The sequence below is a fragment of the Ahaetulla prasina genome, chromosome 6, assembly GCF_028640845.1.
Source record: "Ahaetulla prasina isolate Xishuangbanna chromosome 6, ASM2864084v1, whole genome shotgun sequence".
Taxonomy (NCBI): Eukaryota; Metazoa; Chordata; class Lepidosauria; order Squamata; family Colubridae; genus Ahaetulla; species Ahaetulla prasina.
In genome coordinates this window covers 217,816-244,663 of record NC_080544.1, presented here as the reverse complement: position 1 = coordinate 244,663, position 26,848 = coordinate 217,816, and the positions used below count along the sequence as shown (strand labels likewise).

General features: G+C 44.6%; 1 protein-coding gene across 1 annotated transcript in view; it reads left to right on the top strand.

Annotated features, from left to right (window-relative positions):
- LRMDA (leucine rich melanocyte differentiation associated) overlaps window positions 1-26,848 on the top strand; it is a 685,645-nt gene that overhangs the window by 598,296 nt on the left and 60,501 nt on the right. Inside the window, exon 3 of the mRNA XM_058188088.1 lies at window positions 26,075-26,201. Within this exon, the coding sequence (XP_058044071.1) occupies window positions 26,075-26,201 (127 nt within the window). The remainder of the gene's footprint in view (window positions 1-26,074; window positions 26,202-26,848) is intronic.

The window sequence follows — 26,848 nt, the reverse complement described above, 5'->3', positions numbered from 1 at the left end:
CGGCCGGGAAGACACCCTCCACCAAAGAAGCGATCGAATCGCCTGGAGCCAGCCTCGTGTCACCTCCCGAGTGGCCAGCACCAGCCAGGAGGGGCACGGGTCCAGTAAACACGTGGTGGCATTCAACCTACCCAGCAACCTGTCCATGTCCTCGGGAGCCACAGGGTCAAACTCATCCCAAATAATGTCGCCAAGACCACCCTCGGCGTCTCACCCGCATCACCGCAATCTTGGTCCAGACCATCCCGGTTGAACGATTTTATCGATAGATAACCGTTAAACTCCTCAGCCCGTCCCTGCAACGGGTCATCCCGCCCCTGATGAAGGAGGGAGCGAGTCACCCAAACAGGGCGGCCGGGCGGTTATCTGCCGATGCAATGAGGGAGGAGGCGAGCTACGCCGCTTCCTCAATGCCACTAGGTAAGTCCTAGTATAGGACTTCACTAGTGTCCGATCAGGTTCCGAACGGCTAGACCTCCAGGAACTCTCTAGGTGTCTTCTCCGGCGCTTCATCCCCCTCAGCTCCTCGGAGAACCAAGGAGCCGGTTGGGCCCTGCGCCGGGTCAGAGGCCGCAAAGGCACGACACGGTCTAAGGCCCCCGCCGCGGCCCGTTCCCAGGCCGCAACAAGTTCCGCGGCCGAGCCGTGAGCCAGACCCTCAGGAAATGGCCCAAGCTCCGTCTGGAACCCATCCGGGTCCATCAGGCGCCTGGGACGGAACCAACGTATCAGCTCCGTCTCCCTGCGGTAGTGAATGGCAGTCAGAAAGTCCAGGCGAAGAAGAGAGTGATCTGACCATGACAAAGTTTCAGTGACTATTTCCTTTAAGTCCAGATCTCTCAACCACTGACCAGAGAGAAAAATCAGGTCCAGAGTGCCACCCCCAATGTGTTTTGCATTCTTGTTTGTGGGCTATTTTTATTCTTGGCTATTCAAGGCCCAACACATGACAAGTCTTTTGCTGAGGTGAATAGTGCAAAAAATTTTCTGGAGCTCCCAAACTGTAGTTGAATAGAATAGAGCTGGAAGGGACTTTGGAGGTCTTCTAGTCCAGCCCCTGCTCAAGTAGGAGAACCTATACAATCTCAAACAAGCACCTGTCCAGTTTCTTCTTAAAAACCTCCAGTGATGGAGCACCCACGATTTCTGAAGGCAAGCTTTTCCACTGGTTAATTGTCCTCTCTGTTAGGAAGTTTCTTCTTAATTCCAGGTTGAGAATAGAATAGAATAGAATAGAATAGAATAGAATAGAATAGAATAGAATAGAATAGAATAGAATAACAGAGTTGGAAGGGACCTTGGAGGTCTTCTAATCCAACTCCCTGTTTAGGCAGGAATCTCTAAACCACTTCAGACAAATGGTTATCCAACATCTCCTTAAAAACTTCCAGTGTTGGAGCATTCACAACTTCTGGAGGCAAGCTGTTCCACCGATTAATTGTTCTCTCTTTGATCAGTTTCCATTATTTCTTCTCCTGCCCTCTTCAGCTGAAGAAAAAATGCTTTTAAAAGTAAAAAAAAACCCTCTGATTACGCGGCTCAGCTGGGCATGGGTGGAAACATGGATTTTTGCTACCGGTTGCATGCCATCGCTACTGGATTGGGCAATTCGGACCGGATCGCCCAATCCGGGAGCATTTCACCCCTGACTGATACCCATTGCCATCGGAGCAATTGGTACCATGTCCAAGAATTTTATAAGATACATCAACAAATTGCAGCTTCCTGCAATAACACCAGCAGAACTGCAAAAAACTGTGCTCCTCGGAACATTGTACATCTTAAGAAGGTATTTGGTTGATACCAAGACACTGGCAGCAACCCGTATCAACCATTAGCACCAGTCAATGTTTAGTTGACTGAGTTTCGTGTTTAATGAATAAAGTATAATAATAATAATAATAATAATAATAATAATAATAATAATAATAATAATAATAATAATAATAATAATAATTATTATTATTATTATTAATAATAATAATAATAATAGTCTTTCCATCTTTTCAGTGCTCTGTGTAGCATCTAACCCTGCAAAGGTCTTGGTGAGCTCTCATCAAGCATTAACCACGTCCAACCTTGTTAAACTTTTCAATTTTAACCTTTATTGCACTTAACAGAAATGCTGTAAAATTGTGAATGTGCTTTGAGGGTTTTTAGAGTTCTTCCTCTGGTCGAAAGTTAAAATGCAAAGGCAAAGGGGGAAGAAATTAAAGAAGGCTATGATTCCTTCCAAATCTAGAACGTGTTAAGCAGGCTCCATTTCAGAATAGCTGGTGTTGCAGCACAAGAGTGGGTTTTTGTCTCTTTGTGCAAACTCTTACCTCTGGATGGGCTTTGTAAATATTCAAGCTTAACTTACAGCCATCAACTGACAGGCTTCTTTCCTGCCTCTGCTTTTCATCTTTTTTTTTTGCTGTCAAAAGGAAGCCTTTGGCAGGATATTTTTCAAGAGTGTGGTGTCGTTTCAGAGACATTGTTCAGGTTTCCGCTCTTCATAATTCTAGAATTGTTCAATCTCCATCTTCTTGATGCAGTTTTTTGTTTTGTTTTTTTTTAAATGGTTTTCACGAGGAAAGGCGTTCCCCTTTCATGGTTGTTTGTGGTGTAAAGAGATAATTCCTGGCATTTTCTGAGGACAATCTCTGGCCGGGGCTGTGAAAGAAGAACCTTGTCATGTGTGATATAAATCATTCAAGGATATTGGTATGGAAAGCCCTGTGATAGACATTAGCAACTGGAGGACCCTGGGAGATGTTTCGTTCATAAGCAACTTGGAGGTAATATGGAGGAACAAGCTTGGTATTAACATGAACTGCTAGCAAACTTTCCTGTTCCCTTAGCCAATGTTAACTCAAAAATAAAGTGGAAAACCAGGACTTTTCAAATCTATATTATATATATATATATGAATGGCTGTGTGTGTGTATGTTCCAGCATAACTCTGGAATGGCTCAAGCAATTTCAACCAAACTTGGTACACAGATGACTTACTTTCTGGAAAGAAATACTGTGGGGGTAAGACACCCCAACACCCCTCGGGGTGTGTGCTCTGTTAAGATACAGCCTGTTGTGTCTTAAAATGGCTTCTACTGGACTGCCTTAAAATGGCTTCTACTGTGCAGCACAGTGGAGTTGCCATGTAACAGCTTCACAGTAGTCCACAAGGGGGCTCCTCTGGTAAGGGGAAAAAATCCAATATTAGAAATTGCATTTAGTCTGGACATTTTCAACAAGGCTTTGATTATTCTTGAGGACTACAAGACATACTTCACACAGATTACATATGAGGAAAGAACTACAAGATTAAACAGCTTAGTGCATATATCGCGGACAAGAGGCACCTTCTAAATCAAGATCAGAAAAAAGCATACCAAATGATCATGGATCAGCTAGCAAAACAACAAAGTGGTATCATTTTACTCGATGCTTCTGGGGGCACAGGGAACACATTTTTAACTAATTTAATTCTTGCCAAAATCAGGGCTCAGGGTGAAGTTTCTCTTTCTGTCTAATACAGAATGGGGATAAATAAATACCCGGGCAATGCCGGGTTATCAGCTAGTAATGGATAAAATAGCAATTCACCTTTCTTAATATACTATGAAAGCAGTGCCATGCTCATCACTTACAGCTGATGGAAGATCATGTTTCAAGTACTTGGGAACCCTTAGTTTTAATTAATATGCATTATTAGGATTTATAATAGGCATTAGTATCAATTCTCCTCTTAGTCATAACGATGGCTCTATACATTGTCAAAAAGGGTGAATTAGGATGCCTTAAACTGTATTAAAAAAGACGCTGCCTGTATTTCTATCTATTGTAATCATTGCCTAAATGGATTGAAAGCGTTCAGAAGATCATCCTTTTCCAAGGATTGAAATCATATATCTCGCTCATGTGCTAATACTTATTTCTCCAATTTTTGCCCTTGTGAACTGGAACTCAATTATCCTTTAGCTTTTTGATTGTTCTGAACGTTGCTACGCAACTACAAAGTTACGTATATTGGGGAAAACACAAAAATAGACACATTAGTGGACATAATATGCTAATACGTACGCTGACGGTACCCAGCTTTATATTTCTTGCTCAGTTGATGCTGTAGAACTGCTTCCTAGGATGGAAATAAACAGGATTCAACTTAGCTCTGGGAAGGTTGAGTGGCTCCCATTCTTGGACTTTCCATATCTAGTCCTTGATGAGGTTACACCATTCAGGAGTTCTTCCTGGCCTGTTTTGGGAACTGGTATTAGCCATGGGCTGTGAGGGTTTTTGTGTTGTGTGTGATTTAAGATAGGATAGGATAGGACATAAGATAGGACAGGACATAGGATAGGATAGGATAGGATAGGATAGGATAGGATAGGATAGGATAAGATAGAATAGGATAGAATAGAATAGACAGGACAGGACATAGGACAGGAAGGACACAGGATTAGGATAGGATAGGATAGGATAGGATAGGATAGGATAGGATAGGGTAGGGTAGGGTAGGGTAGGGTAGGGTAGGGTAGGTTTAGGGTAGGGTAGGGTAGGTTTAGGGTAGGGTAGGGTAGGGTAGGGTAGGGTAGGGTAGGATAGGATAGGATAGGATAGGATAGGATAGGATAGGATAGGATAGGATAGGATAGGACCAGACAGGACAGGACAGGACAGGACAGGACAGGGGATGGGATGGGATGGGATGGGATGGGATAGGATAGGATAGGATAGGATAGGATAGGATAGGATAGGATAGGACAGGACAAGACAGGACAGGACAGGACAGGACATAAGTAAGGTAACGTAAGGTAAGGTAAAGTAAGGAAAGGTAAGGTAAGGTAAGATAACCTTTATTGCTGTTTTACTGTGAACATATTCTCCCACATTAAAAATGAAATTCTGTTGCCTGCTCTCAAAAGAAAGTATATATCTACCCATACACATATATAACACATATATACACATGCTATATACATATATACCTACACCCTTACATATATACGTACATACATACATACATATATATATATATGTGTGTGTATATATATATATATATATTTGTTTTCTGAGGTTTTCGCGGGTGTTTGTATGTAGGTCTTTGGTTATTCAGGTTTTCTCCCACGTAAAATTGGAAGTGTCTTGGCGACGTTTCGACGAAATCTCATTCGTCATCTTCAGGCTTCAGCTTCGTGCTTCTGGGAGCAATGTGTGATTGCTCCCAGAAGCACGAAGCTGAAGCCTGAAGATGATGAATGAGACTTCGTCGAAACGTCGCCAAGACACTTCCAATTTTACGCGGGAGAAAACCTGAATAACCAAAGACCTACACACACACACACACACACACACACATATATATATATATATATTCCTAGGTTTTCATGGATATAGGTATGTAGGTCTTGGCATTTTCAGGTCTTTTCCCGTGTAAGGTTGAGAGTATCTTGGCGACGTTTCGTCTTGTTGAAATGTCACCAAGATACTCTCAACCTTACACGGGAAAAGACCCAAAAATGACAAGACCTACATATATATATATGTCTGTGTTTGTGTGTGTGTGTGTATCTATATTAATCACTGTCCATTTTGAATACATAGTGGAAAGAGGAAATGTTCATAAAGTTGATGCTATATGGAACAAAGCTGGATCCTTTCCAAGTTTCTTTCTTTGTCCCTTCTTCGGTAGTGTTGGAAGAAATGTCCATTTGGATTTAGTTCCAAGTGGGGAAAAAAACACTGCAAACATGGTGGACAGGAGCACATGGCTTGAGTTCCTGAACAGGAAAAGTGATCACATGCTTCAAGATGTTGGGTGAAGGAGAAAAAAGGGCCGAGATGCTGAGAGTTCCTGAGTTTTATAACCTCTGTTGGGCCCCACCTTAGTGTTTCCTGTTCCTGTATAAGAAATGTATCCTGATTGGTTGTCAGACTTCCAGGGGGCGGGGGGTCTTAGTTAGCCTTGCTGGCTATGTATATCTTCCCAGGTGCCATGTGATAAGTTTCTGTTGCTAGGTGGGTCCTATTATGTCCTTTCTGTTGCAGATGAGATGCTGAGGCCTTAGTGGCCCATTGGCAAAGGTGGGGGAGATGAGTTAGGGTTAGTGGGGGAAAGGAGGAATATTCTTTTAGGGGAAAATATTTCCCTTTTAAATATTTCCTAAAATATTTCATTTTCTAGGAGAGGGGTGGGTTTTAACTTCCTACAGTAGCTTCCCTTCTTCTACCCCTGTCGTTCAAGATCACTCTCACATTCCATGCCATCCCTTCAGCCCCGAATAACAAAATCCGAGGAGGTTTGCATCTTCCCTAAAGTCATCAGTATTGTATCGAGGTTGTTTCAGATTAAAATAAAATATGGATTTGGACCAGGGGTAAAATCCAGCAGGTTCTGACGGGTTTTGGAGAACTGGTAGAGGAAATTTTGAGCAGTTTGGAAAACCAGTAGCGGAAATTTTGAGCAGTTCAGAGAACCAGTACCAGAAATTTTGAGCAGTTCGGAGAACCGGTAGCGGAAATTTTGAGCAGTTCAGAGAACCAGTAGCGGAAATTTTGAGCAGTTCAGAGAACCGGTAGCAAAAATTTTGAGCAGTTCGGAGAATTGGATAATGTTGGATATCCATCTGTCTGAGATGGTGTAGGGTTTCCTGCCTGGGCAGGGGTTTGGACTAGAAGGCCTCCAAGGTCCCTTCCAACTCTGTTGTTATTATTATTATTAACCGGTAGCGGAAATTTTGAGCAGTTCAGAGAACTAGTACCAGACATTTTGAGCAGTTCAGAACCAGTAGGAGACATTTTGAGCAGTTCAGAACCAGTAGCAGAAATTTTGAGCAGTTCAGAGAACCGGTAGCAGAAATTTTGAGAAGTTCGGAGAACTGCCAAATACCACCTCTGACTGGCCCCAGAGTGGGGTGGGAATGGAGATTTTGCAGTATCCTTCCCCTAAAGTGGGGTGGGAATGGAGATTTTGCAGTATCCTTCTGCCATGCCCACCAAGCTGTGGCCACAGAACCGGTAGTAAAAAAAAAATGTGGATTTCACCACTGATTTGGACAATAGGATTTCAATGGCCACTTCACCGTAGAGCTTCCTGTAGGTCAGTGTGTTGTGTCTCGTCCGATCACACCACAGCTGGGGCCTTCTTATCTGCTTCCGAACATGGAGGAATGTCCTAGTATGCCTCCCGGCCCCAGCCCTGGCTCCATGCCCAGACAGGCTGAAGAGGAGGAAGTATCTCCAGCCCCCAGCTCTGGCTCCATGCCCAGGCAAACGGAGCAACTAGACCCCTCTACTTCCTCCACAGCATGTGAGCCTGAGGGAGGTCAATTGCCAACAGCTGCAGACTGGAGTGACCCACGCGTCAGAAGACTTGATAGACGGAGGCAACAGAAGGAAGGGAGGGGCAGGCCTGGATAAGTGCTGAGTCATGGAGCCACACCCCATGGCCTATATAAAGGACCTGCTTTCTGGCATTCTCTGAGTCAGGCAAAGTCTAAACATATCTTGCTGAAGTCACTTTCTGGTCTCCTGCCTGCCCTGAGGACTTTGCTAGGACTTTGACAGAGCTGCAGAGGCACGCCTGATTCGGATTTCCCTGACCCGGCCGTCAGCGGAGGAATGGGATACGACACAGTGCTGGAAAAGCATGTAGATCTTTAGAGCAAAATTTGACTCCGTGAGTAGATGCTAGCTACCATTCGACTTCGAACATTTGGATGTTTATTATCGTGTTATGTTGCTTTAACTCCAAAGCATTTCTTGTCTCTTGGACTTCGAGTGCTGCATTCTCTTGGTGTGCCCTTTTTTTTGACATGGGCCCAACACCTATTACTCCTAGCAGATGTACTCACATTAGGACTTGCGAATAGATCCTAGTGTTTCTAATGATATGTTAGCCTCTCGTACTGGCTATGTGTGATTCCTGACCTGTCGTAGCAAAGTGAAGGTCTTTAAAGCCCTGTTTTTGCGGACAACACTTTTTGCTGCGAGAAGCTTAGTTTATTTTTTTAAGCCCGTGGGGTCCCAAACGCCCGTGAAATCCCTGAAATTACAGGATTCACGCCTCGCTAATTCAACCTTAAGCTCACAAGCTCAGCTTTTTCTTGGTAGTATCATATGTTCTCTCGCTCTTTTTTTTTTCTTTGCAACAAGCGATGTTTTAATCTTCATTTGCATTAGCCGTGCTGTGTATGAAAACTTTTGCCGAGTTTTTCTCAAGATACCTTTGGGGTTTTATTTTTGAAAATAAACAACAACAACACCCAAATCACAAAGGCTCTTCACTTCTTTTCTTTCTTTTTTTTAAAATGTTTGTACTTTGCCCCATAGTCTCCCAGAGAGGAGAATGAAAACAACTTCTTCCATTATTTATTCTCGAGTTGTCAGTTTGATTAGTTGCCTCTCAGCCATCTAAAGAGAGCAGTGGATCATTAAATGATGTCCATGGTTAAACGTTGAAGTCCTGCCTTGTGCCTCTTAATGCATAATTGGACTGTCTCTTAATACACGCGGAGGGGCTTGTTTCTGAATATAAAACCTGCCCCTCAACAGGTCAAAAAGATAGGGGAAACCTGCTTGTTGTCTGACTTTGTCTTGCCAAATAATGGAGTCGCTAATCTACTTGATCTCTCCGGAGTCAGATAAAGGAGAAAGTGAAAGATGTGTAGATTTCAAGAATGGAAGGCCCTTGTAAAAGCAATTTCTTTGTAAGGGGTTGGGGTGGGGGGGAAGAAACCTAAAGCAAAAGGCGGTTGGAAACCTTTTAATTAGTACTAATTACCTCAGCAGAAAATGTTGGAGGCTTGAAAGGATTTGTGTCAGCAAGTGAAAGATCAAAGATTGTGGTGCTTGCATTTTAATCTGTTGGCTATAAAAGAAAAGAAAAAAAAAACCGAGGAGGGGGGGGGATGGAGCTCAAGAGAATGACAACCCAGGTGGTTGAAGGCCTTAAGCCCTTCTTTACCGCCAAAGCCTGAGGCCTAGTTCCAATTATATAAGAAGATACTTTAATTTTTCTTTAACTTATTTATTTTTTTAGGTTTTATTTATTTTATTTTTTTTAAATCTTTTTCTGTGGATAGGGACAAGGGATTGTTTCGAGAGACTCTATAGCTGGCTTTTCTTTGGAAATGTTCATTTCATAGGATCCTCTTCTTTTAATCCTATTCTATCCAGTGGATAGGATCTTCTTCTTTTAATCCTCCATCCCTTGTGGGGTGGAGTCTGGGCAATTGAATAGAGCTGAGTGTTTACTGGCCGGATGCGCTTCCTGTCACCAATGCAGAGTTTTGTTCAGCAGATACATTCTCATTGTGCCCAGAGAGAGAAATATCTGCCTCTCCCTAGGATCGAACTCACAGCCTCCTGATTGTGAGACGAGAGCTCCACTTCTAGGCCACCACACCACTCGTGTCTGGTGAATGGGATAAATTTTTTGAAATTAGGGTTTTGAGGTGAAAGGAACACGAGGGTCGGTTAAAGACGTGGGCAGATTGCAATCAGCAAATCAGCACTATCGAAAACTGATGAGGGACCTGAAGCAGGCCCCTCCCCTTTCTGGACCTGATGGCCTCTATCTGTCTTACAGTCCACTTTTTCTGCCCTTGTAGCTCAAAAGAAATAAATGCAGGAAATAGAATAGAAATAGAATAGAAATAGAATAGAATTTTTTATTGGCCAAGTGTGATTGGACACACAATGAATTTGTCTTGGTCAGGGGTGAAATCTAAAAATTTTCCTTACCGGTTCTGTGGGTGTGGCTTAATTGGTGGGCGTGGCTTGGTGGTCAGGTGACTGAATGGGCATGGTCAATAATAATAAATAATAAAAATAATAAAGTATACAAAACTTGGGAGGCACTGGTCTACCTTCTTTAAAAATAGAGGCCCCGGTCTACCAATTGCCTTTTACTGAGAGGCCCCAGTCTACCAATTGCCTTTTACTGAGAGGCACCGGTCTACCTTCTTTAAAAATAGAGGCCCCAGTCTACCAAGTGTCTTTTTTTGACAGGCACCAGTCTACCTTCTTTAAAAATAGAGGCCCCGATCTACCAAGTGCGTTTTTTTGACAGGCACCTGTTTTCTTTAAAAATAGAGGCCCTAGTCTACTAGCTGCCTACAGCGCTGATCAGCTGTAATGCAGCCCTTTGAAGCTTGCCAGGTGAAATGGCTCCACATGCCACTTTGGGCACGTGTGCCATAGATTCACCATCACGGTCCTATATCCTATAAGAGCCTTGGTGGCGCAGTGGTGAGAATGTAGTACTGCAAGCTACTTCTGCTGACTGCTGGCTGCCTGAAATTTGGCAGTTCGAATCTCACCAGGCTCAAGGTTGACTCAGCTTTCCATCCTTCTGAGGTTGGTAAAATGAGGACCCAGACTGTTGGGGGTAATGTGCTGACTTTGTAAACCCCTTAGAGTGGGCTGTAAAGCACTGTGAAGCGGTATATAAGTACTATTGTTATCCTCTTCTATCCATTGTGGACTATCTACAGTGAGACTATGGAACCAACCAACTATTAATTCCCGCAGTCTTAAAATTGATGCCCTCCTTGGATTATTGTGGCCAAGAGCACTTAGTTCAGTATCATCACTTTATTTTGGATATACCTTTTGAGCATGCATGCTGGTCTTTTAGACCAAAATGACAATATAAACAACCCCAAACCAAAAAATAAGCATTTAATGTAAACATGTGCATGCATCTAAAAACATTTTCAATTCTAGTTCTAGAACTGGAACAAAAGGCATCACAAAACAAATCTAGAACCGGGTTCATTTAATCTCCAATCCAACAGCCTCGGAGAATGAGGAGGTCTTATGAAAGGGTAACAGGATTCAGAAGAACAGAAGAACAGAGTTGGAAGGGTCCTTGAAGGTCACTTGATTGATTATACTGTTACTGCAGCTAGAACATCGGTCCTTCAAGAAAATGACTCATGCCCATGCATCTCATGTCTGAGAGTGTGTTCTTGGAAGAAACCCTGGTCTTATTAAGAAAAACATATCTCTGCGGGGACGCGAGCCGTTGCCCAGCTCAGTTCTACCAGGCATGCGTGCGCGTACCTCCCGCCGGCCAGCTGACTTTCGGGATGCACAGGGGGCAGTGGGCATACAGGAGATGTGTGTGCATGCACAGGGGGGTCGTCCGTGCATGCACGTGGGGGGGGTGTCACACATGCATGTGCGGGGGTGGGGGGAGTGCAGGGTGTGTGCGACATGTGCCCCAAAGCCTGTTTTTGGGCTCAGGAGGCTGCTGGGAAGCTTGCTAGGCCCAAAATGGGGCAGGGGGGTCACATGCGCAAGGGCAGAGGAGCATAGGGGTGGTCATGCATGCATGTGCAGGGGGCCCACATTTCATTATGGGTGCTGGCACTCATGCATGCTATTGTGCGCGCTTTCAGCACATGACGAGAATAAGGTTAGCCATCACTGGAATAGGGTCTCCTGCTTGTGCCAGGGATTGGATTAGAAGACCTCCAAGGGCCCTTCCAAGTCCGTTCTTCTGTTCTTCTGAATCCTATTACCCTCTCATACGACTTCCTCGCTCTCCCAGGCTTTTGGATTGGAGGTTAAATGAACCCGGTTCTGGATTTGTTTTGTATTGTGATGTGTTTTGTTCCACTTCTAGAACTAGAATTGAAAATGTTTTTAGATTCACGCACATGTTTACATTAAATTAAAAAAGGGCCTCTGGTGGCTCAGACTGCTAAGACAGTCTGTTATTAACACAGCTGCTTGCAATTACCGCAGGTTCAAGTCCCACCAGGCCCAAGGTTGACTCAGCCTTCCATCCTTTATAAGGTAGGTAAAATGAGGACCCAGATTGTTGGGGGCAATAAGTTGACTTTGCATATAATATACAAATGGATGAAGACTATTGCTTAACATAGTGTAAGCCGCCCTGAGTCTTCAGAGAAGGGCGGGATATAAATGCAAATAAAAAATAAAAATGCTTATTTGTTGGCTTTGGGTTGTTATTTATATTGTTACTTTGGTTTGTTTGGACTGTATCCTCTATTCGCCTTGTTATGTCACTTCTGTTTGATGAGAAGGGAAGCTATAGAAATGGTTTGAATGAATTGTGCACATGAATAATAAATAAATTGTGCCAATACCAGCTTCACCATCATTTCCCATCTCCCCCTGAGGCTACTTCAATCTTATTGATTGTAAGTCTGTATGTTTCTAAATAACTGTTGAAAATTCCTTAGGAATGAAGTAAAATCACCGAGAAAAGGAATTTATGTTGTCAGACACAACTTCACAACTAACAAAAACAAAGCCACAGGAGCTGATTTTAACCTGTAAGCAGGTTTTTTCAAAAACTTTTTTTTTCTCTGGCACTCTTCTTCTTTGTCACCTCCATTGCAGACTGTCTTCTCATCTTTGGGGACACCCTATGAAAGTTCTAGAAATCCTAGTAATGCATGTCCTGGCATGAACATTAAACTGTAACCAGATAATCCTTAGTAATATCACAAGTTCCAAATGTCTTTTTCCCTCACTAGGAATTAAGGCTCATGTAGCTCTTCCTTTCATGCTTTAAAAATGAATAACCTATACTGCACGAATCAAGAAGAGGGCCATGAAAATATTTACAGATCCCTCACATCCTGGACATAAACTGTTTCAACTCCTACCCTCAAAACGACGCTATAGAGCACTGCACACCAGAACAACTAGACACAAGAACGGTTTTTTCCCGAAGGCCATCACTCTGCTAAACAAATAATTCCTTCAACACTGTCAAACTATTTACTAAATCTGCACTACTATTAATCTTCTCATCGTTCCCATCACCAATCTCCTTCCACTTATGACTGTATGACTGTAACTTTGTTGCTGGTAATCCTTATGATTTATATTGATATATTGACCATCATTTGTGTTGTAAAAGTTGTACCTTGATGAATGTATCTTTTCTTTTATGCACACTGAGAGCATATGCACCAAGACAAATTCCTTGTGTGTCCAATCACACTTGGCCAATAAAAAATTCTATTCTATTCTAGTCTATGTTTAGTTTTGGATAAGAGAATGAGGCACCAATTTAGTCTTAATGAGTGAACAGTAACTTCAATAACATCTGGCATAGTGCAGGGTCCTACTTGAGCAGGAGATGGGATTAGAAGACCTCTAAGGTCCCTTCCAACTGCGTTATTCTATTATTCCGTTTGGATTTTCTAAAGCATCAGTCAACATTCATGTTTAATTGCAAACGGTTGTTACTTGTAAACTGTTCCCTGAGATTTAAATGAAGAGGAACTATGACATTATTGATATTGATATTATTATTCATTTTGGCTTTGAAATTTGACAAATTCAGTACATCGTATGTATTAAATTTCTTAATCTGGTAGAGCTATTTTCCGTTCTTATTAAAGCAAGTTAAAAGCGAATGGATGGTTGGATAACTGGGTGCCCAGCTTGATGACTAAATAGATAGGTAGGTATTGTGTGTGCATAACAATATTGCACATTATTTTCCAGGGCTGTTGTTGATTACCAAGTTTTTATATTTTCCAGTCCTCTCACCAATCAACTCAATTTAATTTTATGGCAGTCATAGACATTAACTCTCGTTAATCAATCACTTAACATGTTTTCAACATGCTTTTAAAAACAAAACAAACTGTCTTCCTGTGCAGAACTCTCATCTGTTCCATGGGTTCTTTTCCTTCCTTTGCTGAGAAAACAGTGATTTATAAACCAGGTTGTAGATCGTGGCTTGTGTCTTCTGGTGGGACAGCTTTCAGGGAGGTTCAGCCAGGCAGATCCTTTGTCCGGTTACAGAGATCAAAGAAGTAAAAAAAAAAATGACACCATCAGGATTAAGCCAGGTCAATCAGAGGCAATGGCTTGACATAAAACTCGGCGCTGGAAGGTGATAGGAAGGCAGAGAGGGGTGTTTCCCCCCTTCCCCCTCAAAAAAAGTATGCTTTGTCAAAAGCTTCAGTCCCTTCTCACCTACAGGCCACTTCTGCTGATCCCAGCTCATTAATTGAACTGGAGAGCCGCCTTGACCCGGGCTGGGTTCTTTTGAAGTTGATGTCCTCTGTCGCAGGAGGAAATAATTTTCTGCCTGATTCAATGAGCCATCAGTAGCACTAGCAGGCCCAATGACATGTGAGAATATTAACCTCCTACCTTGAAAAGCTGTGAATCTTGAGAGGCAGTCTATAATCAGCCTCACTCACTCGCCTGTCTCTCCGCTCTACGCGCTCCAATACAAAGCACGGAAAGAAGGCTCCGTGTCAGCCGTTGGGATTCCGTTCAAGCTTTCTTCAGTAGAGGGAGCTTCCCAGGATCCCAACTGTGATCTCCGTCTGCGCAATGCACTATTCGGTTAAGGGCCAAGCAGATGCCTCTCCACGAGGTGTGAAGTTTGATTGCTTATCAGGATGGGTTAGATTTTTGTAGCCGCTTAAGCGTGACTCAGCAGTGCGCCACAGCTACCCACTTCCCCCAAAAAAGCCAATGCCATCCTAGGCTGCATCAACATCACAAGAAGTGCAGCTGACATTGTTAATTTATAGTTTCTATCCCATGATTGCTGCCATTTATCTAACTCCATCATATAACCAAAGTTTTTTGCTGTAGGCCAGCTCATTACTCCAAAGTGAGGACGGAGACAGAACAACCCAGGAGGATCTTCATTGGCTGAAGACGAATTGGTCATGGGAGGAAGGATGGGATGAGGGAAACCATTCTGCATCTTTTTTGTGTGGGAAACATAGTTCTAGCCTGATTTTGTTGGAGCCAGTATCCTTTAGTAAAAGAATCTTATCACTTCAGCCAAATGGACTTGAGGGTCTTTCTTTTTAAGGGACCTACCTGGGACAGATCTGACAAGGAATGAGATTATAACAGTCTTCCAATATTTGAGGGGCATAAAGACGAGGGTGACAATCTATGTTTCCAAAGCAGCAGAGAGCAAGACAAGAAGTAACAGATGGAAACTTATCAAAGAGAGATCCAACCTAGAACTACCCTGTTTCCCTGAAAATAAGACATCCCCTGATAATAAGCCCAATTGGGCTTTTGAGCGCATGCGCTAAAATAAGCCTCACCCCCAAAAATCAGCCCGCCCTGAAAATATTTAAATACAGAGCTGGAAATCAGGTAAGATGGCAAGAGGAGCCCCATCATGCTCCACATGTCCCAAAATAATAAGACCTCCCCGAAAATAAGGCCAAGCACTTATTTCAGGGTTCAAAGAAATATAAGACAGGGTCTTATTTTCAGGGAAACACAGTTAAGAAGAACTTTCTTGACAGGGAGAACAATTAATCAATGGCTCCTTAAGCACATCTCTAGGAGTTTTGCAGTGACAATTTGTTCCCAGGCATAGAGGAAAAGGTGGGGCTTGGAGAAAATCAGAAGTGAATGGTAACTATTCCAGATGTTATTTCTCTCCTTTTCTATCATGTGAAGGTCCATCCATGTTACCCTCTTGCACCTCTGTTTGCTGGTGCCGAAGACTGGTCTTTTATAACCAGTGGTGGGATTCAGCCGGTTATGGCCGGTTCGGGCGAACCAGTAGTTAAATTACTAGCTGGCCCCACCCCTTCCCACCCTGCCCCTTCAGGAGTCCCCACATGCCCCGGTTTTGCTCCCAGGAGGCTGCAGGGAGACCTAATAGGCCCAAAATGGGGCATGGAGGGCAGCGTGCCCCCCCATGGCCTGTTTTTGCTCTTGGGAGTGTGCAGGAGGCTGAGTGCTGCCTATCACACCCCCTGGCCATAGTCACCATGGCTATGCCCACCCAGCTGGTCATTAGGGCTGAGAACCGGTTTGACTCCCACCACTGTTCGTAACTCCTCTCCACTTAGTTTTTTTTTTGTATGAAGTTTATTAAAACTCATCAGTTTATCCTTTTCTTATGGAAGAGGATATGCTTTCTCCATTCATTATAGTTTCTTATCTTGGAGCCGGTCTCAGTTGAATGGCAGCTTTCCATTATGCACACATGAAGCCCATCAGTCCTCCATGGATGGGCCATTCATTAAACATTTATCTTTTGCCCTCTGAGCAGCCCGTCCATTTGCTTGTCACTGCCCAGCCTCGGTTGCTTTGGAAGATGGGAGAAAAATGACTTTTTTTTTTTTTTACATTTATATCCCGCCCTTCTCCGAAGACTCAGGGCGGCTTACAGTGTATAAGGCAATAGTCTCATTCTATTTGTATATTTTACAAAGTCAACTTATTGCCCCCCCAACACTCTGGGTCCTCATTTTACCTACCTTATAAAGGATGGAATGCTGAGTCAACCTTGGGCCGGGCTTGAACCTGCAGTAATTGCAGGCTACTGTGTTCTAATAACAGGCTCCTTACAGCCTGAGCTATTCCGGCCCTTTCTCCTCCTCCTTCCCGCATTTCCTCCCCAGCCCAATCTGTTTGTTGATTGTCTTGTTCCCTCTGTTCTTCTCCTTTAGCTATGAAAGGGAGGAGGTGATGTAATTCTAAAGTTATACATCTGTTATTAAATGCAGCTATCCAAGAAATACTGTACATACAAGGCCAGCAATGTCGGCAAAGCATGCTGAGATCCTTCCTCATCTTGAGGAGTTTACTAATATCTGAAAAAGCCAGAAGAGAGCTATTTTGACTTCATCTTTTGATGTTATCATAGAACTTTAACTTACCAACTTTAAGGGGTTGGCCTTGGTCACTTAAGCATTTTAGGGACTGTCTATCTCAGGGGTTGCCTCACTTCTATATAAGCCCTAACATTTGTTTTTGTTTTTTGTTTTGGAAGATGCTCACTTGGTCAAAGGTGTGTCTGGGAGAAAGTCTAAAGTCCTAGGAACCCACATCACTCTCATGGGACAGTTGAATCTTTTGCTAGCATTTTTTCTGGAACTGGCCGGGTAGAAATGGGCCATTTGTTTCCCTGCATCTTTCTTCAAGTAGTGTAACCTGAAAGATATCTGCAGCAGATCAATAGCCTCAAAAGCTACAGAGAAGTCCACGAGGCTGTATTTCTTTCTGTCTCTTTTCTGAACTATATAAATCCGAAGAAATCCATATCTGACTCAAAAGAGGACCGGAAGTCAAGAGTGACAGGGATCTAGAAAATCAGTGTCACTGATTGATGGGAAAGTCAGCTACCAGCCTATCTATGTTCATCCCCTCCCATGCATCATTCAGGGGCAATGCCTAACCGAAGATTCTTTGAAATGGAATTTAGACTATATTGAACAAAGCTGAGCATCTCTTCCCTACCCAGTCCAGAAGACCAATGGCATGGACAGACAGGCATCTTGCCTATAATCACTAAAGGTGAAGACTAACTCGTCTCCTTCCTTTTTTTTTTACTTTAACGCAGTTTTCTGGCTGATTCCCCCCTCACTCCACTCACACAGAAATCAAGACCTGACTGCCCAATTTTGCACATCAGGCTAGGGTGTCGATTGGCGTTGCCGTCCAGGCCTTGCCGAGAAATTGCCACCTACAAGACTTCTTAAGGATGAAAGAAAAGGGAAGAATGGATTCCGCTTATGGATGATGACCCAATTACGAGACGTGGGTACACGGAAGGCCGGCTTCCTGATTAGTTCAAGGACTGAAAGGGTGGGCAGGAAGGTTCTGAAGAAGGTTGCTTTCTACAGGCTTTTGTCTTGACTGCAGGAGCTCCTAAATCCCTTCGAAGGTTGGAATTGCTTTGCCTGCTCAGCACAGTGTTTTTGTAAGCTAATGAGGGCAAAGCGTGAGCCATGGGCAATGATGCTGCGCTATTAGCTGTGACAGAGAGCTTGATCATAATTATCTTAACGAGGATAGGGTTAATTACAGTGGAAACGTAAAGTTCTTTCTGCCGGGAATCAGGCAGAGCTGAATGCGTTGTGATGTTTTGTCATTTTGATGTGACTTTGGAAATAGCACGGAGGGAAATCTCTTGGCAACCGTTGGCTCCCCTCCGGGGGTGGGTGGGTGGGTGGGTGGGTGGTTAGGAGGGAGGCTGGCAATGAGGTAAGCGAGATGGTACCTGTGGGTGAGATAATGGGCAGCTTTCCTGTCATTAGAGCAGAAAAGAGATCCAACCTGCAAGGCATTTGAGTGAGGCTGATTAGCCTTTAAGCCAACCAGGGAGACATCCTGACTGACATTGCTCCGTAAGCTGGGATACCATTCATGGCACTGAACTGGGGCCTTGCTGCTTTTAATTCACTAAGACAGACAGACAGGTAGGCAGGCAGGCAGGCAGATGATGGATGGATGGATGGATGGATGGATGGATGGATGGATGGAGATGGATAGATGGATAGATGGACAGGAGAGGAGGCAGACAGACAGACAGATAGATGATAGATGGCTGGCTGGCTGACTGGGCAAGCAGGTAGGAAGATAGGCAAACAGGCAGGGAGGCAGGCAGGCAGGAAGACAGGCAAACAGTCAGTCAGGCAGTCATGCAGGCAGTCATGCAGGCAGGCAAACAGGCAGGCAGGTAAGCAAACAGGCAGGCAGGCAAACAGGCAGGCAGGAAGACAATCAAACAGGCAGGGAGGCAGGCAGGAAGACACTCAAACAGGCAGGCAGGCAGGCAGGCAGGAAGACAGGCAAACAGTCAGACAGGCAGGCAGGCAGGCAGGCAAGCAGGCAGGCAGGCAGGAAGACAATCAAACAGGCAGGCAGGAAGACAATCAAACAGGCAGGCAGGCAGGCAGGCAGGCAAACAGGCAGGCAGGCAGGCAGGCAGGGAAACAGGCAGGCAGGCAGGAAGACAGGCAAACAGTCAGACAGACAGGCAGGCAAGCAGGCAGGCAGGGAAACAGGCAGGCAGGAAGACAGGCAGACACTTTGCTTGTAGGCTTTCCTTGCAGGGTTTTTTTTTTTTTTTTGAGAGAGAGAGGTATTAATAACAGAAATATCACACATGCCGGAACAGCGTATTCCTAATAGCCGGCCAAGGAGTGATGCTAATCCCGTCTCCTTTGAAAAGCGTTTTTTTTTCTGCCAAAGCATTTACACCGCTTTTTATAGACGCAGAGAGTTTCGCAGCCTCTGGAGTGAACACTTGTCATTGGGCTGATCTCTGTACAGGAATCAGGAAGCTGAAGTGGATAAAACTCCAGGGTTCAAAGGATCAGATGCCGACTAGGTCTGCAGAAGGATTTGGGAAACCGTTTTCCCTGCTCTTGTTTAAAATGTATTACCAGATGCCCTCCCTTTCCCTCCCCCCTCCCGTTTTGCGTGAGGTTGTGTGCCATCTGTCCAGCCATTTTGGAGGGTTGTATTTTATTTTATTTTTTACTCTTCTGACCATCTTGCTGATCGTTTTGCAGAGTCTCTTCAGGGTATATTATACTTGCATATTTGTATAAGAGGTTTCAATAATGATGTCTGTTTTGAAACGGGACCCGAGCTAAGGTCTTTTTGTATGCAGTAGCGCTAAGAGGTTGGTGGCCTTTTCTGAAACTTCACATTTTGAAAATGTGAAAATAATAATGATAACAAGCACCGCAACAACTATTATTTAATAATATTCTGAATATTGAATATAACCTACCACGGACATTTTGTAGAGAAAGGCTGGGCATTGCTATGTAACATAGGTCTGTTATAAGCTAAAAGTAATTTTGGGGAGGGATTGTTCTTCTAGGTCAGTGGTTCTCAACCTTTATAGTGCTGTGACCCCTTTAATACAATTCCCCACAATGTGGCAACCCCAACCGTAAAATTATTTTTTTTAGGCAGCGATCTCAGTGCGCCTCAGCAGCCACAGAAGGGGGGGGAAATGGCAAACTGTTTTTTTGAATTTATCACGCCTGAAGCCGTATTGGCTAGCGATCTGAACTGCTTGCGATTGCCTTGAGGACGGAGGCATTAAAGCGGAGACTCCTCCCCTATTAAGTTTATCGCGCCTGAAGCCAGATTAGGCTAGCGTTTGGGAGTGATTGCAGCTGGCTTGAGAGGGAGATATCAGAGCAAAGATTTCTCTCTTTTTTAATTCATTGTGCCTGAAGCCGAATTCGCGATTCTTCGACTCGCAAGTATACTTCCCATATTTCTGATGGTCTTAGGCGACCCCTGGTAAATCATCATTTGACCTCCAATGGGGTCGCGACCCACAGGTTGAGAACCGCTATTCTAGGTGATTTACAAAAAAGTTTAGAATACTTTAGAGCAGGGGTCTCCAACCTTGGCAACTTTAAGCCTGGAGGACTGCAACTCCCAGAATTCCCCAGCCAGCTTTGCTGGCTGGAGGGTTCTGAGAGTTGAAGTCCTCCAGGCTTAAAGTTGCCAAGGTTGGAGACCTCTGCTTTAGAGCATGTAATAATATAACAGAATAACAGAGTTGGAAGGGACCTTGTAGGGCATCTCTTCCAACCCCCTGCAGGAGACCCTACACCATTTCTGACAGTTGGCAGTCCAGTCTCTTCTTGAAAGCTTCCAGTGATGAAATGTTCTGACCTAGGCTTCCTGATACAGTAAAAAGCACACAATTAGTCCCCAAAACCCTCTTTTTATTTCAAGGGCTGTGAATTCTGTTTATTCACAGCCCATGCTAAATCACAAAGAGTTTGTAAATAGTCTGACAGAAGTCTGCCACAGTCCTTCGGGATAAGGCTGATAAGCACCTACCTTTATCTCCTTGACATACTGCCAGAGACTTAATTGGCAATTAGCTTTGCAAGGCCACACGGAGCACAGAGTCAAAACGGAGCTTCAGAATGTAAACCGACCAACATCAACAATGTTGCTTTCTGCAAAGGCTCACATGCCTTTGCTCCTCCTTTATGTTTTATGGGAGGGTCCAATCATCTCCAAGCCGTACTCCCGAGTTGCCCCTTTTGTCTTAACTATTCCTGCCTTCTGACAGCTCTGCGCATGCGCGCACTGGGAACAGGCTCCCCCTGTTCCTCTGCCTCTCTGACATCAGACTCTGGAGGCTCCGGAGTCAGAACGTAACTCCCAAATGGCCCTGGCCCCATCTCTGCCTCCGACTCAGAGCCCTCGTCTGAGCCTTCCCCAGCCTCCAGAACTGGCCCATGTTCCTCCCCAGCCTCCTCACTGTCTGAATGCTGCCAGCTCCACAGGCTGCTAGCAGACCACAACATGAAGCTCCCATAACTTCTGAAGGCAACTTCTGTTCCATTGGTTGATTGTTCTCACTGTCAGAAAATTTCTCCTTATTTCTAGGTTGAATCTCTCCTTGTTCAGCTTCCATCCATTATTCCTTGTCTGGCCTTTGGGTGCTTTGAAAAATAGCTTGCCCCCCTCCTCTCTATGACAGCCCCTCAAATATTGGAATACCGCTATCATGTCTCTCCTGGTCCTTCTCTTCACTAGGCTAGCCATGCCCAGTCCCTGTAACCATTCTTCATATGTTTTAGCCTCTAATTCCCTCATCATCTTGGTTGCTCTTCTCTGCACTCTTTCTAGAGTCTCAACATCTTTTTTATATGCAGTGTTCCAGGTGTGGTCTTACTAAGGCATTACAGAGTGTGTTCGTACTTTACATGATCTTGAATTAATCCCTCTGTTAATGCAATTTAGGATTGCACAGGCTTTTTTGGTGACTGCTGCACACTGTTGGCTCATATTTAATTGGTTGTCCACTAAGACTCCAAGATGTAGGTGAAGGCAGCTCTGCTATTGGGTGTTGATGTGGCCATCACATACACTTCATGAGTCATGAACGAGCATCATCTTCTTAGTTTTTCAATGAATTGCTCTTGTTATATTTTTACTTTAAGAAAGCCTTCTAATGTTGTCTGTCTTAAAAGGATCAAGATAACTTGGCTGATTCTGGACATTATATATCTTGGTGAGAAATCCTTCTTTCCCAACCAGAAATGTATAGCAATAGTTTGGGAATGATTTTTTTTTTCTCTTCTGCAATTCTCAGCATCCAAATACTTCATGATGATTATTTATTTATTTATTTATTTATTTGATTTTTATACCGCCCTTCTCCCGAAGGACTTAGGGCGGTGTACAGGCAAAATAAAAACAGACAAGACAATATACAGTATAAAATGCAAGATTAAAAAACTTATTATAATTAGCTTAAAAATTTAAAATGTATAGAAAACTAAGACCCCATTTAAAATTAATAATAAAAATTATAAGATCAATAAAATTTAAGCCAGCCCCGCGCGAATGAAAAGATGTGTCTTCAGTTCGCGGCGAAAGGTCCGAAGGTCAGGTATTTGGCGTAAACCCGGGGTAAGTTCGTTCCAGAGTGTGGGAGCCCCCACAGAGAAGGACCTTCCCCTGGGGGCCGCCAGCCGGCATTGCTTGGCGGACGGCACCCTGAGAAGTCCCTCTCTGTGAGAGCGTACGGGTCGGTGGGAGGCATGTGGTAACAGCAGGTGGTCCCGTAAGTACCAAGGCCCTAAGCCATGGAGCGCTTTAAAGGTCATAACCAAAACCTTAAAGTACACCCGAAAGGCCACAGGTAGCCAGTGTAGTCTGCGCAGGAGCGGTGTTACATGGGAGCTACGCGAAGCTCCCTCTATCACCCGCGCAGCTGCATTCTGGACTAACTGAAGCCTTCAAGTGCACCTCAAGGGGAGCCCCATGTAGAAAGCATTACAATAATCCAAGCGAGAGGTCGGGATGTTTGGTGCATGGTCGGGATTGATCGGGGCCTGCCTAAGTATTCTAATGCGAATAGAACTTGGGGAACTTAGAAGTTGGGGGATTGCTAGCTAGGAGTCAAGCAAGGGCCTAGCTTGGAATCATTGTGCAGTTGCAAGCAAACATAAACGTAACCTCTCCCAAGATCCATGAAGCCTTATTTGGTTGTTCAGGGGAAGGGAAGCAGCCTAGGAAGATTCTTGTAACATGGATGACACTGGTATAGGGCTTGTTGCCTGAGCAGGAGGTTGGACTAGAAGACCTCTAAGGCCCCTTCCAACTCTGTTATTCAGTTAATTGAAACTTTAATTTAATTATAACCCTGGTATTAAATTTTTAAGTGTACTGCTTTCTTGATATGGAACTCAGTGGCTTTGGATTCTTCCCCACCTCCCAAAAAAAGTTGTGCTCTCGTGAAGTACCTATTGCCTCTGAGTGTATATCCACAATGGGTATATGTGTGCATGCATCTTTTTTGATATACTAATTGAGTCATGTCCTTAATCATTAGCTTTGAAAGATCTTTCTCCCTGCATTCCTGTAGACAGCAAAATTCAACTCCCTTAGCAAAAATTAAACTTTGTTGTAAGTTTCCGTTACCCTCTCTTGTGTGCAATAGCCTCCCTGGCTCCTCATTGACTTTATGGGTAAAGTTGCTCCTTCAAACTCTTTAATCCAGATCTTCATTTACTTCCACTTCGCTTTTTAGCCCATTGGTAGCTTGTTCTGTCAAAATGGTGCATGAGATTTCAGATGGGTGTTGTGGCCCGCCAGCTGGCAGTGGAGCTGGTGGCAGAGTCGGACAATGAGGAGGTTGAGGAGGAACTTGGGCCAGTCCTGGAGTCTGGAGAAGGCTCTGATGGATGCTCTGATGGATGCTCAGCGTTGGACACAGAGATAGAGCCAGGGCTGTCCGGCATTTCCCAGCCACCGGAGAGGCAGCTGCCTTTGGAGGCTGTTAAGAGGGAGGAGGAAGAACAGCTGGGGCCTGTTCCAGATGCATGTATGCGCAGAGCAGTTAGGGAGAGGTGAACAACGGAGGACAAGGAGTCGACTTGGGAAGCAAAGCACACGTGGATGCTGAATGGCCCCTCCCTGGCTGGGGAATAAATAGAAAGAAAGGGGAGTGGTTGTCGTAGGAGACAACAGTTCGTATTTCTGGAGATTTTGCTCATTGTGTTTCCTGCCACAAAGACTGCTTGCCAGAAGTTAATGAGCAGCCTTTCAGCTGGGAGCTCAAGGCCTTGCACTTGAATTGATAAGGTCTACTGCTGCAGTTAACTCCTTGCAGGACTTTTGTCTGGACTTTTCCGTGGGTGAATGCCATTAATTCACAAGAGATAAATAAAGAGGGTTTTTTTTACTGGTGAGAAGTCTGTTTCTTGTTTCTGCTAAGGCTGGGTCAGAACAATGGGGGGCGCCACTGTGATGGGGGGGGGGCGGGGTGTCTCTCCTGTGTACTCCTAATAGAGAATGTCTTCTATAGGCCTCGATGAAGGATGCTGAAGAGAAGAAATAATGTCACTGGGCAGTGAATAGTCACCTCCTCCTCCATCTTCTTTAGCCATCACAGCCTATAAAACAGTGAGACAGAGATTAAGTGGTGATTCTCCTTCCTGGTAGGCAGATGAGCTCAGCTGTCATGTCAAGCCCTCTCAGCAGATCTAGGTGTTGGGTAGGTGAACAAACTGCAAATGCGTGTTGATGTGCATGCTTCATATAACATGCTGATTCTTATTTGATTGATGTGGTGCTTCTCCCACATGGGCCTGTGCAAACTTGCAAAGCCACGAAAGGATGAGTTAATGCCGCAATCGTCATACTTGCAATGTGTCAAACCCAGGTTTATGCCCTGCCAACAATTCTACCCAGACTGTTTTTGTTTATTTTACAAATCTCCTTTGTTTACAACCCTGAAAGTTGTGTTGCCATAGTTGAAATATATATATATATATATATTGCCTGCTTCTTTCAATAGGGGTTATGCCTATCTAGGTCCGTGCGAGTGCGCATGTAATTATTTGTTAGGCAAACAAATTATTTGTTATGTGTTACGTGGTGTGAAGTTAATTTTGCCTTTCTCTCCAACACTGACTCTCTTTTGTGCCTTTGAAAAGCTAGCAGAAAAGGCTGGAGCTCTTTGTATGTGTTTGTGTGTGTGTGTGTGTGTGTATTTCTATAGAGAGAGAAATGCTGCTGAGAACAATTCCTGAAGTTGAATTTATTATTGTTAGTGGGTATGATATTTCATGGCAGAAATGATGGATGACAACTTAAATTTGTGTCCTGAGAATGAAGGTGAAGTGTGACAGAGTTATTTGTCTTGGGAATGAAGGTTGGGGGTCAGGCGGGGCTGGGGTGCCTGAAGGCACAAGACGTTGACAAATTCATCCTGCAGGGCTCATATCTGAACCTTTTTTTGTTTTTGTTTTTTTGTTTGGGATCTTGGCTATTCACTAAGCGACCTCCATCTTTCATGCTGCCAGGAAGTGAGCGATGTGTTGCTGCGATGTGTGGCGCACCCTTTCCCGCTAATTCTTGTCATTCAGCTCTCCTGACAGGACAGAAACCCAAGTTCTTGTGGGTTGCTTTCAAAAGGAAGGTTAAAAATACGCATTTCAGCTCATCATCGAGCTCTTGGCTTTGACTAGAGCTGTGATGGCGAACCAATGGCACGCGTGACGCAGGTGGCACGCAGCGCCCTCCCTGTGGGCACGTGAGCCATTGCCCCAAGCTCAGCTCTGCTGTGAATGTGTGTACACCTTCCGCCAGCCAGCTGGTCTTTGGGTCTCTGCCGTGCATGTGCAGGAGGCGGGGCGCATGTGGGGGGACCACATGGGCATGCATGGGGGTGCATGCATGGGGCCATGTTCAGGGCCACGCACACATTCAGGATGCGGGGGACATGCAGGTACCATGGGTGCATGTGTGGGGGTGGGGGCCACCTGTGCATTGTATTTTGGGGGTTCACTCATGTGCTTTGGGCACTCGGTCCAGAAAAGGTTAGCCATCACTGGACTACAGCAGGGGTATCAAACTCAATTTCATTGCGGGGCGCATCAGGGTTGTGTTTGACCTCAGGGGACTGGGGGGGGGGGCATGGCTAGGGGGGGCATGGCCAGCTTGACATCAGGGATACCTATGGTCACCCGAGTGATTCTGCCAGCGAAAACAGGCTCCCGAGCTCCATTTTCAGCTGCTATGGCCTCCTGCAATACTCTGCCAGTGAAAACAGAGCTCGGGAGGGCCGTGTGTGAGCTCCGTTTTCAATGGCAGAGGATTGCAGGAGGCCATGGCAGACGAAAACGGAGTTCGGGAGCCCGTTTTCGCTGGCAGAAGCACCGCGGGCTGGTCCTTTGCTGTTTCCAGGGTGGCCCCATGGGCCAGATCTAAGTACCTCATCGATCTAAGATCTAAGTACCTCTAAGTACGATCCAGGCCCTGGGCTTTGAGTTTGACACCCCTGGACTAAAGGGTCATTTTTTCCCCTTCTTTATTGCAGATCCCTGGAAGGACTGCAGGCCTTCAGCAGCTTGGAAGAGCTCATTCTGGACAACAATCTTCTGCAAAGTGACCTTCGCTTACCCAGCTTGCCACACCTTCATACCCTGATGCTCAATAAGAACCAAATATCCTTTTGAAAACAGACAGGTGGGGGAGACTCCGCCAGCTGCCCGGCCATCTTTCTATGGTAGCCACATGAAAGAAGGTCAAATGTGGTTTAGGCGCAGGTAACAAATACCCTAATCTCCTTTCTCCTCCTTAGCCAGAAGGTTTACAGTGGCTCTTTCATAAGCAGGATGCCTTGGTCTCTTTTCCCTCGAAAACAAGAGGGAGGGAAAGAGGTGTGAGACTGTAGCTCATGGCTCTGAAGGAATCTTCGTTAAGAAAAGTGGAAATAACAGCCAATTTCATTTGGAAAGAAGGAATCCGGCTAGGTTTTTGGTTTTTTTTTGGATTCTGGAGAAGGCTGACCTCTAGTGGAAGACAGGATGCAATGAAACAAGGCAATCCAGAGGTTCGTGCATCCTGAATTCTTGATTTCCTTAGCAGGGTTAGACTCAGCACTCAGGTAACTAGGCTCCAGAACAGCATTTCGGACAGTCGGGGGCTATTTAGCGCCTGGCAAAGAGGGCTGACATGTGGCTACTTTGGCTCTTACAGGCTGCGTTTTGTTCGTTTGAACCATTTGAAGTTTTGAGACATTCCTCTGGATAGATGCAGACACATACCCTTTTCTTGCAAAGACTAATAGCGTGCACAAGAGGTTTAGGAA